This window comes from Oncorhynchus clarkii, chromosome 9 (assembly GCF_045791955.1).
Source record: "Oncorhynchus clarkii lewisi isolate Uvic-CL-2024 chromosome 9, UVic_Ocla_1.0, whole genome shotgun sequence".
Classification (NCBI taxonomy): domain Eukaryota; kingdom Metazoa; phylum Chordata; class Actinopteri; order Salmoniformes; family Salmonidae; genus Oncorhynchus; species Oncorhynchus clarkii.
Genome location: NC_092155.1, coordinates 46,665,844 through 46,679,762, shown reverse-complemented (window position 1 = coordinate 46,679,762; position 13,919 = coordinate 46,665,844). Strand labels below are relative to the sequence as shown.

Here is a 13,919-nt window from a genome sequence, read left to right as displayed (position 1 = left end):
AAGGTTGACCTTCCGGCTGGACAGCGACCTTAGACATAAACTTTGATGCGAGGATGCTATATTTCTGAAGCATTGTGGTCGAGATGCTTGCTGGATTCACTGTCGTGGCATCTTCCTGGGGTCCTGCTGCTCCATGGCTGTACTCTCTGATTTGCTGAAGTACAAAATACTCTGCTTCCCTCATCAATGGCTCGATCTCCGTTGAGCGAAGTTCCAGAGACACACTTTGGTCCATCAGGCAATCAGCTGCAGGGGTTGGATCGAAGTTGGCTGCCAGAGGATTCAGTATGCATGTGAAGCACTCATGCAGTGACTTCAGGAGGACCTGTGCAATCTGTTTTGCAACAGTAGTTGACTGTATGTGTGCCTCAAGGTTGAGAAGGCAGAGCACCACACCAGACAGTGACTTGCTGTCATTTTGAAGTCGGTTGGTGTGCATTGCGAACGGCTCCAGCAACTTCTCAAGCTGTTCTAGCTTGGCCCAGTCACGCTCTGGACTCACCCTCTGATTTATTCCCTGTTAGCTAGGGATAGCTAGTGATTCACAACGTAGGCCTATTTGAAACATCGGCATCTACTGGCAGTATTTACCCGAAAGTATTTACCCATTTGATTTTTGACCAAAGTTTAGAAAGAATTTTATTTTATTTTTTTAAAATATTTTTGTTCATTTTGCAGTCAAAGATAATAGTTTCAGTATAGTTAAAAAAATATATTTTTTATTCAGTTTACTAAATAGTTTTTCCAATTGAGTTTTATTTTTATTTCAGTTGTCATTTACTATAATAACCTTGCCATGGAGAAAAAACATGTTTTGTTGCATTTTCTATCTAGGCACAAGGTGAGACCCAGATGCAGACACAGGAGGCAGATGGTTGAAGTCTTACAATGTTTATTAATCCATAGGGGTAGGCAAGAGCATGGTCATGGACAGGCAAAAAGGTCAAAACCAGATCAGAGTCAAGGAGGTACAGAGTGGCAAACAGGCTTGTGGTCAAGGCAGGCAGAATGGTCAGGCAGGCAGGTACAAAGTCCAGAAACAGGCAAGGGTCAAAACCAGGAGGACTAGAAAAAGGAGAATTCAAAAAGCAGGAAACGGGAAAACCGCTGGTTGACTTGGAAACATACAAGACGAACTGGTACAGAGAGACAGAAAACACAGGGATAAATACACTGGGGAAAATCAGCAACACTTGGAGGGGATGGAGACAATCACAAGGACAGGTGAAACAGCCTCAAGTCTTTTTGGGTATGACGCTACAAGTTTGGCACACCTGTATTTGGGGAGTTTATCCCATTATTCTCTGCAGATCTTCTCAATATCTCTGTTCTCTGTTTTCAGGTCTCTCCAGAGATGTTCGATCGGGTTCAAGTCCGGGCTCTGGCTGGGCCACCCAAGGACATTCAGAGACTTGTCCCGAAGCCACTCCTGCCTTGTCTTGGCTGTGTGCTTAGGGTCGTTGTCCTGTTGGAAGGTGAACCTTCGGCCCAGTCTGAGGTCCTGAGTGGTATGGAGGAGCAAAGCGTCTCAATACTTAATTCATTTTTCATACATTTGCTAAAATGTCCAAAAACTGTTCTTGCTTTGTTATTATGGGGTGTTATGAGGAAATTGATGAGGGGAAAAAAATATTTAATCAATTTTAGATTAAGGCTGTAACGTAACAAAATGTGGATGAAGTCAAAGCGTCTGGACACTTTCCAAGTGCACTGTAGGAGAGTGTGAACAACAAATGGGACACAACCTATAAAAAGGACAGAAAACTAGTCCATGAAAAGGGATTGGAACACAACCTCTAAAAAGGACAACAAACTAGTTAAAAAGGAGAGAAAACTATTGCATGAAAAGGGATTTGGACACAACCTGGGATGGGGTGACTGTGTATGCCGACTCAAGCTCAGTGTTCAGCAGCATAAAACGGTTCTCTAGAACCAGGCCAAAACCGAAAAAGAAGACCCTGTTTAGTGTCCTCTCGCTCTCTGTTCCCTCTCTGTCCCGAGGTGATTGGTTCCAGGCTGACCTTTTGACATTTTCGCCCGAAGACTTAAGAGTCTTCTGGTCCAAAATAAAATCCCAGGAAGAGAAACAAAGGGGACTCACATCGAATCCTATGGAGCAGGACAGCTAGGGCCTTGTTATGGACAGAAAAATAGAGCCTTTATTGCAGCCAACCAGGGCCTAGCTAGTAACCCCCCTTCCCAAAAGAAAAGAGCCCTCTCATCCAAGCTCCGATCACTTCATCATTATTTCACATTGGGCCGCAGAAATCAAACCCAGTGCGTTTGTATTTTTGCAGATATAAGTCATGAGAAAAGCTCATGGATGCCGTTTTTTTCTCCAGGCTAGCCGCCTCTCCTCTGCTGCTCTGAAGATCTGCTGATGACCTTTCAGTTGGAAAAGGCCTGGCATTGTTGCATAATTCATAAATCCACTTTGACCTTTGTAAAAAATATAATTGAAAGTAACTGCCCAGTGAAAATCTCACTGTTAAAAGTTCATATTTTGTTAACTTGTATCCAAATAATGTTGACTCGTCCTATGTGTGTGTGTGTGTCGTTCTATCTAGAAAACCACAAGAAAGAGGATTTCGACACCCACCATCCCAGATTGTTCTGAAATTGTTTCTGTAGTTAGTAACAAATACGATTAGCATTTCTGAAACATTATTTTGTTGAAATATAATTTGATCTCTGATAAATTAAGCTAATTGATTGCACCCAAATTGGCCATTTTAATTTATAGGATTCAGATCATATTCAATAAATATAGTACTCAACATCTGATTTGGACCAAAATTCTTCTGACCAATGAGTATGGAGAAGCAATACTCCAAGCCACAGCTTCATACTACTTGTCAAACATAGTGAACTGATACTATATACAAGCTGTTGGGGTGGGATTGGCATGTGGTGTGAGGCATCTGTAGGTGGCTTTTGAAATTGTTTGTGATTCCTTATGTCTTACTCATTGGTAGAAAGAAGTTTGGTCCAAATTGGATGTTGGGTAATATATTTACTGAATCGTATAAATGAATATCAATTAGCTTTATTTTTCAGAGATAAAATAAAACGTCAATGAAATAATGTTTCAGGAATGGCAATCCTATCTGTTTCTAACTACAGATTTTTTTAGAACAATCTGAGATAGTGGGTGTCATGGCTTGCTGAAATGACATGGAACAACTCAAGTGGTCAGAGCATAAATTGGAGATAAAACAATAAAAAAAATGATTATCTGTGAGGGTATGCTTGTAAATACTTATTTCACTATAGCTGAATTGTGTATGTGTATAAATTCATTCTGCACAGAAACTTGTATACTTTATATAATTAAACCAGCCAAGAGAAAACTACCTAAAGTTTGTGGAGAACGAATAACACTAATACGCACGAGTAAACACATTTTGTCCTTATTGACTTACTGTGAACAGTAGGAATCGGTCCGTGTTTAGGTAATGCCGGTGTGCATTGCTTACGATGGTGTTAAGTAATCATTATTTCATTCAACTGGAAGGGGATTCATTCCACGGAGACAGGTGATAGAGTCGGGTCTGTTTGTTTGACACTTTATTTCATGGTGGTAGGAACACAAGACAAAGGTAATAAAGTTAGTAATGATCAGGTCATGCCACTCTTACTCAGTGCACTGCCCTTCAGGAGTGTCTCAATCAAACAGTAGTTTACAGAGGCCAGACGGAATCCACATGAAGACATAAATAAGGAACAGAAAATAGATTTAAACAGTAAATAGTATATTTTATGTAAAGCCAGAGGTCGACCATTTGTGCGTCCCTCTGAGGATTTGTATGAGAATTATTAATATAATTATTATGTATTAATTTACATGAAGATGATGAGGCTAGTATGCTGGCCAAAGTAAGAGCACAGAACAGTATGGACAATGACTTTGTCAACCTGTAGGCCGCTGACCTGTTTTAAGGCAATTCATAGATAGTTTTTACCACCCCGACATTAGATCGTGTCGTCTCACTCTTGAGCCTACTTGTCTTCTGAGTGCCACTAACACAGGAACCCACTGCTCATGAACTACTACTGGAATAGGTCAAATTCAACAGTAATACAACATGTAAATACAGTGGTGTACACACACACACCCAGGGTTCCTGGTCTTGGAATGGACACTAGTCCTTGATTACACTCAAAAGCCATATACTTCGATGCTCTTCCCCTCCTCATTGACATAGGAACATCATTATTGTGTGTAGTGAACAGACAAGTCAGACTTATTTCCAGTGTATAGCACTAAAAACATAACCTCTACAGTTTTACACATTGCAAAATTTTCACTTACAAATTTCAGGGCTGTACAAAATGGCCGTTTTTGTATCGCGGGGGGGAAATAATGAAGAACTTAAACAAACTAATACAATACCACTGATACTCAACCTTGAACAAGCATTTGTTTTCTCTTATAATATTGCCAAGTATCTTATATATCAAAACAGAGTGGGTTTATGTCAGTCATTGCAGTTTAGTTTTTGCATTGCATTATGAGTTTTTGGATGTTACAGAATTCATCTCGACAATACAAACCCATGCATAAGTACGTTTATTAGTAATTGCGATTATGTTTGCTATTTTTTTCCTCATTTTGCTGCCAAATGTCCCAACTCATCACATTATCACTTTTCCAACAGCAAGAGATGGATCACTCTTAATGCAAGAGAAAGTATAACCCAGTCTTCATTCCAATTTGATCAAAAAATGGACTTTGAAGTTTGAAAGACTGAAGAATTTCATTGACTACTGAACATTCCATGACTGAGCATTTGAGGGTCCTATTGTCTCCTATGGTATGATACAGTATCTCGCTTCTTCCTCTTGGTCGGTCCTCTCTTCAGCCTGAGCTTATAGCACTCCCACCAGGCCAGTTGCGGTAACAACAACAACCTGTCCTTTTGAGCCATTCCAAGTCCAGCAAAACAAACTCCAATAGAAAAACAAGTGCTCAAAAAAGGACCCCACCAAAATGAAATAGTTATCCTAGCTCAGTGGAACCAGATAGTTGAACCGTTTTGTAAAACACAACGCGTGTTTGCGACAGGTAATCCACTTGGCCGGCAACACAGTGAAACCAAACCAAAACAAAATCAACACTGCAGAAACTGCATGCAACTAATGGTCATCCTGATTGTAAAATAGAAAGCACAATACATGAGATTCACAATTCTTGAGAAGAGAACCAATCTTACATATTCACAGTCTCAGGTATTTATATAGTCTATATTTATTACATTTATTTAATTCAATTATTATTACATTTCTTGATTGATGCATGTTGTGGAATGATGATATGTGTGTTGTCCTTGAATGCAGGGCACTTTGTTTTTGTTCAGCTCTGGGGGTTTGCGAATAATTTCAAAACTCAAGTCGTTGATTGAGAGGCAATGTAGAGCATTTGCGCTGTTTGAGGAGTTTGATTAAGCGGTTTCAGAAGTTCGTTCTGAGCAGCCCTACTGGTTACAAGCAGATGCTTCTAGGATACCATTGTCCTGTTCATTAGGCACAAAACGGAAGAAAACAGACACGCCCAATAAAACATGCCCCTTTTCATTTTCCGTCGCAAAATGTTTTAAAAAACCTTTTGTAACAGTGTGCTCTAATGACAATGACCAAGGAAACAGCGGTGTGTCTCGACTGCATTTATCTCACAGGGGAATGTTTGTATGTATTTCTATAGGCTGTGTTGTGTGGTAGTGAATGATATGGCATCAAGACAAGGAAATAATAGAGAGCACCAATGTGATTCACCAGTGTTCAAGTAATGAGCGAGGGAGAGGTTTTGTTCATGTTTGTTTTAAAACAACAAAACAACACAATGAATACAGCTTACACTTGTCTCGCGACGTCACACAAAAGTACGCGTATATGTACGGTATGTACACCTGCGTTTCAGGGCGGGGATAATGAATGAACAGGAGGCGCAGAAAAAAAATATATATATATATAAAAAAAAAAAAATTAAAACAACGTATTCTTTTTATTTTCAATATAAAAAGCAATGAAAAGTATACAAAAATATAAAATAATTACAGCAGTAGACATGGCGTTTATGGAGGGAGTGATTTTAGCCAGGCTATTTTTTGGCCGTGGCGGCTGTGCCAGAGGTGGAACAGTGTAATATTTTGGGGCTGTTCAGGGCGTCCTCCACCAGGTGGAGCTCCACGCCGTCCACCGCGACATCCTTTACACAGCCCACAAAACCTGTGCTGTAGGCCTTAGGCAGTCTCCGGGCCACAGCCAACTCCTCCAAGCCACCTGTGAGAATAAGAAGGATGGGGGAGGGGAGAGATTTAGAACTCATGAAAAGAGACCCACAGTGTCTGAGATGCACGGAGAGACAAACACACACACACACACACACAGGTCACATCCCTTACATCTCCCTACAAGTGAACTTGTTTCATGCCACAAAGGGTAACTGACTGCTGTGTGATGTGAGGATCTGTGATGTTGACACTGGCAGTAGATGAAGAGAGAAAGACACAAGTAGCTCTGGTGAACAGGGACAGCAAACAGGTGGTTCTCTCTGGAGGAGTGCTCTAGCACAATCACTGGAACTTACCTCACTTTCATTTTCAAGGGGAGTCGTCCTTCTGATAGGTCACCTGTATTACTCTCTCTCGCTCATTCCCTCTTTCTACCTGCTCTCCTGCTCCTCGTTTAATCCGCCGCGCCGCGAGTTTGCCTCTCCGTCGAGCTCTTTCCCACCTTCCCTCTCTTCTCTCTGTCCCCTCTAATCGGATTGCGTGCCTCTGAATCGGGGATCGACAGGGCTAATTTCATGCGAGTTACAGATGAATTAATGATGAGCGGTGAAAGAGGGGGATTTAAGAGAGCAGCCGCTTGATGTACGGCCTGCTGAAAGGATAATGTATTCTAGCCGCGGGGTGTGCTCAGCACCTGTTTGGAGCCACAGCAGTGCACTTGTGTGCTGTGTCATTAGCGTGTGCCTGTGAGTTTGTGTGTGTGTGAGTGAGTGAGTGAGAGAGATAGTGTGTGTATGTGTGTCATGGCTCTCCTCGCTCAAACATACACCTTCCCACCACACTGCATGACCACATGCATTTGAAAGTCATTTTTTCCCTATTTCCTCAGAACGTTCCACCTAGACACAGCGGGTGCTCTCTCGGAAGCCATTTCTCTGAGCGAAGTTCAGGGCCAAATGGTACTCAAAAAGATAACGGGACGACTTTAGTCGTTTCAAATTCCCGAGAGCGGAGAACCTTTGAGTTTAGTCAGACCGTTTAATACACCTGAATAGAGAGGGACAATCATCTGTGTCACATTTCAGACCAATTCTTTGCATGCCCAGTGAGCTCTCCGTCATCCATTACATTCCTCATTTCTGCCACACTTTAACATCGCTATTCCATGTTCTATACACTGTCAGAGGAATGCTGGAAGTGCTCTGGTAAGCATTTCCTCACTAAAAAAACAACATTTTATTGTCTCTTTGATATATTCAGAACCAACCAAACCAGAGGAGTGTGTCTGTGTTTCTGTCTGTCTGCGTGTGTAAACCCCAACACGCAAGCTCGTTAGTGGACCTACCCAACCAGAGGGCTCCGTCTGTGTCCAGCTGAGTGGCTGCCAGGGGCGACGACCCTGTGACCGCTGCCTCGTTGCCCACCTGGAGAGAGCCGTCCCTAAGTGCTCTAAGAGAGGGGGAGGACGAGGAAGATGGAGAAAGAGAGGTAGAGGGAGGGGAGTGAGAGAGAAGGGGGAGGTAGAGCGAGAGAGGGGATAGATATAGGCAGGGGGAGAGAAACAGGAGATAGGGGGAGAACATTTGTTTACAGCCTGTCTGCTACATTATTTTAAATTCCACTTCAACTGGCATGTAGCAAACATCAAGACTTCAATGAGAGTAATCAAGTCTTCACTGCTCTGATGATTGTGTGCTTAGCAGTTGATTGAGGGAATGGGAGAGAGAAATTGCATCCCAAATGGCACCCTATTCCTTATAAAAGTTTTGACCAGAAAAAGTAGTGTACTTTATAGTGAATAGGGTGCCATTTCAGACACAGACAGTCACTTAGCAGTCTGTCAATTACAGAGACCAACTTCCATGGATTCAAAGGAATCAAATCTCCACTATGTGGTAAGTAAGCAGTTACGTCATGGGACGACGCGGGCAGGCAGCACTCAGTGTGTTTCGAGCAGAAGAGATGTCAGACAAAGTAATAACATTCATAACACATGACCTCAGACTTAAAGGAAAAATGAATATTTGGGACGGTATTATCAGTGGACTAATGAAAATGTAAAAAAATATATATTTTGAGAGGATTTTTCTTTTAAATGCTGTGGCATTAAAGCTAACCAAAAGCTAGCTTGTCGGTTTGCTTACAAGCAGACTGAAATTGAAGGCGAATATGAAAACCATACACTCTGTATGCTGTGTATGGTTTGTAACACTCTGTAACATTTCACAAACTTTGTTCCACTCTTTGGTCCTTTTCTATAACTCAATTATTACTAACATGAATATTCATTTAGGGGTGAACCACATAACTTACACTTAAGTCAAATGTTCACTTTTCAAGTCAAGTGTGGATTTGACCCTAATACAACATTTTACCAATACAGGCTATCCTACACTTCAACAACAACAACATTCATGGAACCACCGGTATACCATGAGTAAACCACGTGGTCATGTTCGACACCGTCTTACCTGCTGGCCTTGATGTGGATCCAGCGGTTGGTGTTGACGCGGACCGTCGAGCGCAGCACCACAGGCTTGGAGCCCAGGTCGTAGGTCATCTGCACACGGCCGTCCACCACCGCCAGGGCGATGTAGTCAGATCGCTCCACGCCCTTACCACTCCACAGCACCAGGCCCTGAGTGGCCTCGGTCTTAATGCTCAGTTCAAACTTGTTCACCAGCAGGGCTTTCTCACTGCGGGGGAGGGGGAGGACAGTTACAATGACTTATGTTAGTGAAGTGAAGAGGACGTTAGGTGATCGTGACATTTGCACGTTTGCATACTGGCTGAGGTGACTCAGGGTTGATAGTGACAGGGTGCATCCAAAATGATAGTGGCCGGTGATGGCTCTGTCCTGAAACACTACTGGCATCCTAATTCCTTGTCTAGATTCCTTCATGACTATTGATCTGAAAGCACTTGCCAGGGTCATGGTGGGAAACCTCTAAGGTTCTTTAACCTGCCGCTGCCTATGGGGCAGAGGAGACGATGACAGTGAAAGAAAGATTAGGTAAAGACTATATTGGATCAGCTATGATGTTTTCCCTTCACTCTGGGTATTTCCAGCTCTCTCTCTCTCTCTCTCTCTCTCTCTCTCTCTCTCTCTCTCTCTCTCTCTCTCTCTCTCGCTCTCTCTCTCTCTCTCTCTCTCTCTCTCTCTCTCTCTCTCTCTCTCTCTCTCTCCTTGGCTAACTGTGCAGTAGCTCTCCTCTCTTCTTCCTGTGAGGTGGTGGTTGTTGTCGGGAGGGGGGAGAGGGGGGCAGGATGCAGGGGGGGTTGGAGCTAGCTGTCTGAAGTGCTGTTTGATCATAGTCTCTGGACTGCCAGTGCTACGGGGGAGTCAGGGAGCTGGGGACAGGGGTGGAGACCTGGGGACATCCTGGCTTGTCCTATGGAGGAGTGCTCTGTGTCACTGTCACAGCTGTGTCTGCTCTGGGAGAGTGGGGCCGCTGCTCAAAGCCTGACTGGAGCTGGGGTGGTTTGCACACACACACACGTTCATGCACTCACACGTTCATGCACTCGCTCACACACACAGGAACACATTCATGCACGCGTGCACACACACACACACACACACACACACACACACACACACACACACACACACACACACACACACACACACACACACACACAGCTCCATTTGGTACAGACCTCAAACACAAACACTCCTGAAGGGATGCTATTTTTAAAAATAGCTCCTTTGTTCTCCACTGTTCCCCCTGTGTGTGTGTGTGTGTGTCACCAATCGGTATCGCTGTAATGTATTGTGATGCCGACTAGGCTCAACTACTTTCACAGTTTTCAAAAGGATCTTAAACAAAAAACGGAGACAAACACAGGCAAAGCACACAGAGGATAGAGAGCACACAACACAGAACAGAATGACACGGGAACACAAGACACAGATCACACGAGACAGACATGACACGTACACGAAACGAGTCAGCACAGCAAACAGACAGAGAGGCTCATGGGAGCACAGGGGGTTATACACAGGACATGAGGAGAGGTAAAGAGAAAATGACAGCAGACTACGCCTAAATCGATCCACTTTAAATAAAGTTGGATTTGATTCTGTCATCAGGCCAAAAACGAGGCTACTGCCAATGAGCTAACAGGAGTGAAGAGATTGGACTGATTGTTTAATTAATGTTTCTAATTTGGTTTCTGCTCAGGTATGGCCAACAGGGGTTTGACACATGTACAGTATTCGACCCAGCAGAGAGGAAGGAGTGCAAAGTAGAATTGGATGCGTCTCTTAATACACCGCAACCACATTTGGGTTTAAGACTTCCAAGGGAAACCGTTCCATTCTAAAAAAAACAATTCACTGGAGCACAAACAAAACAGAGTGCCTAATGAATGATTGGTCATAGAAACCCACTGGACACAAACGGTCAGTAGAAAAAAACGCATACAATATTTGGACTCCTTTCCCTAGGTCTAACCCTCACAGTACCCAGGGGCCCCAAATAAATCATAAGCTGTGTCCGAAATGGCACCCTATTCCCTATATAGTGCACTACTTTTGAACAGAGCTCTATATGGACCGTGGTCAAAAGTAGTGCACTATAAAGGGCGGCAGGTAGCCTCGTGGTTAGAGCGTTGGACCAGTAACCGAAAGGATGCGAATCCCTGAGCTGACAAGGTAAAAAATCTGTCATTCTGCCCCTGAACAAGGCAGTTAACCCACTGTTCCTAGGCTGTCATTGTAAAGAATTTGTTCTTAACTGACTTGCCTAGTTAAATAAAATAAAGGAAATCATTTCTGGCAAAGCCATAGTGTTACACATCAAACTTCTATGGCAATAGCCTAGGGACATGGTTCAATAAAACCTCAGCAGGATGGATTGTCAGGAATAATAAGGCCACGGTCATCAAAATAAGGATATACTATACTAGACTTATTATGCGTTGGACCCTGCAGGGACAAAGTTTGAAATTAATTAAGGATAGCATGTGAAACAAGGCAGGTATTTTAAATGCTATCAAGGTGGTTGATTTACTGGATTAATAATGTGTATTTTATTCCTCATTGATTGAAGTAAATAAAAATAAAAGGGCTCAGAATGCTATGCACCCCATCACCTCTAGATGGCAGTAGTAAATAGAGCATTGCTAGGCTTCTACGGAGAACATAGCGAGGCTGGATGCTGTTTTGGCTGCTAGTGCTGTAGATTATTGGTACCACTGAGCTACTCTGTCTTAATAGACCCTGGGTGCCATTGCAACAGCTAATGGGGATCCAGAATAACAAATAAATAAGTAGGGCCATAGAATACTGTCTCTATAAGTGGCCCAGTTTATAGAGTAGCGTGGCCCTCCAATGCTTTCTCTATGGGGCGCAGTGTACAGATTAGTGTGGCCCTTTAACACTTCTCTCTATGGGGGCCCAGAGTATTGAATAGTGTGGCTCTCCAATACTGTTTCTATGGGTAATTCTCCACTACTGTTTACTTGGGCTGTGAGAGGTTAGGTTGCAGCCTGCGGGTGGTTGTGTCAGGTGGGTGGGGATGGGTGGGGAGGGAGCATGCTAGCGGTTGGTTGGACAGCGCTGGTTACAGGCTCCAGGCTGCAGGGGACACTCACCTTTGCTCTGACGGGTTCTCCAGTGACTCTGGACTTTAAGGGAGCAGGGGAGAGAATGTAAGGGCATGCGATAAGCGCAAGAAAGGGGGGCGAGAAGAGGACCCACGAGGACCCTTACAGGGTGACGCATCGTCACCCCAGCATAGAGAGGAGCTTCATAGACAAGGAGACGTGGCGAACTGAGCAAGATATTTGCTCGAGAGCTGGGAAAGCAGGACCATACTAGCATACTGCTTAAAATGCATGCCCAATGCATTACTACATTCCAAGTAATATGGTAGTATGGATATACTACGAAGTACTAGGAGCTTTACTGTGATCAGAGATACAGTACTGCAGATCCATTGCGATCACGGTTCAGAAGCAACAGCAACATAATGAGATCCTCAGAGGAGGATGACCACACCACCACTCAGACTCCAAGTCAATGCCCAAGACGTGTCTTAAGGGGAGAGTTGGGCAACAATGTAATGATTTTTAAAATAATTTGGCTGCAAAACCAATTTCCCCTTAGGGATAATAAAATGTTCCACTACTACTACTATTACTGAATCCGATGACAGTGTTGTGTGTGTGTGTGTGTGTGTGTGTAGCCTTCTTGAGTGAAGGAAGCACCAAATTAGAAACATTGGGTAATCAACAAAAATGGGGTCAAATATCGTATTACCAGAGAGGAGCCCTATATCATTGGTTGCTCCAATAATGATGCGTGAGAGAATCGACCCAAGGTTTCAAAAGAGGAGGCATCAGCCAATGAAGACTGATCTTGGCTGCTGTAAATAGTAACAGCAACATTGGCCCAGGGTGACAGTGGTGGTCTGTGTGTTGTAATCACGTTGTAATAACGTTCCTCTGAGGAATTCATTCATTCATTTGTTAATTCACTCATTAATCCCTGTTCCAACACCAGATAATGTTGAATCGATGCCACTCGCTCGGAGAGAGAGTGCCGGCAAGCTCTGGTTTGGCCTAGATTGGCCGCTAATCGCACCCTTCACCCTTACAGGAAGTGACAACTAATAAAGCTCTGGCCAGTCCAGCTGGAAGGACCACGATCATCGCCCTAACGGATATCGATGCCCTCTCGGGCCTCAATTTGAGGTCTTTCTTTGAAATCATTTTTCAAAGAGGAAATAACTCCTTGATTAACACGACAGTCGTCCTTCTCCGCCGCCGACGACTCGATAATTATTCCTAATTACAGTTGGAAATTGGATTAAGCGGAAATGACAGGGGCTTGAATCTGTATATCGAATTATCTGGTGAATCTGCTTGGCATAAATCAACCTAAATCCAACTTCCCTGCGTTCTGTTGTTCTTTCAGGAGGTTACTTACCAAGCTAAGAACAGCGAAGAGGAAACTAATAACAAACTAAAATCAAATTGTTACCCAAGAGGAGTCAGTTAAAGAATCGATGCAGGACTGAGGAAGGGGAAACATGTTGGTCCATAATCTTGCAGTTAAGAAGGGGTCTCGTTCATTTCAACATGACAGTTAATACCATCCAATATAAGGTGCGTGGATACATTTCTGGTCGTGGCGAATGTAGTTACAACCATGCATACAGTATAGCACCTGCTTTCTGTGGATTCATGCAGTCATGCGTTCATTTAGACTGGAGTGTGATGAGGAATTTGGAATGAGAAAAAAAAAATCTAATCCAATTATGGGCATGGAGTTTGAAGGTAAAATCCTGTAGGCCTATTTAAATATGATACACATGATAGCTATCTGCATAGAGGAAGGTGATGAAGATGACATAGACGGAACATAAAGATATCATCTGTCACTTTGTGTTAACTATCGTAATGTATTAGTCTGGCTTTGTATTAGTTAGGTTAGTCTGGCTTTGTATTAGTTAGGTTAGTCTGGCTTTGACTAAACCTGGGAATGTTGGGGACTCATTTGAGCGTACTTACTCGGGAATCTCATTGGTCAGTTGGCTTGAGTGCAGCAGAAGGACAGACAAGGAACACTCATATGAGACGGACAGACAAGAGACAGAAGAAGACAGACGGACAGATGGACTGCAGCACAGACATCTGACAGCCTTAACGAGGACAACAGACAGGGGATAAAGACAGATCTTA

At 43.3% G+C, this 13,919-nt stretch overlaps 1 protein-coding gene across 3 annotated transcripts in view; it reads right to left on the bottom strand.

The window, feature by feature from the left end:
- Window positions 1–3,552: 3,552 nt before the first annotated feature.
- Window positions 3,553–13,919, bottom strand: part of LOC139416419 (agrin-like) — a 275,974-nt gene continuing 265,607 nt past the window's right edge. For all 3 annotated transcript variants that reach the window (XM_071165012.1, XM_071165013.1, XM_071165014.1), the window contains 3 exons: window positions 8,702–8,926; window positions 7,576–7,679; window positions 3,553–6,279 (listed from right to left, as the gene is read on the bottom strand). In XM_071165012.1, the coding sequence (XP_071021113.1) occupies window positions 6,098–6,279; window positions 7,576–7,679; window positions 8,702–8,926 (511 nt within the window). In that variant the 3' untranslated portion in view covers window positions 3,553–6,097. The remainder of the gene's footprint in view (window positions 6,280–7,575; window positions 7,680–8,701; window positions 8,927–13,919) is intronic.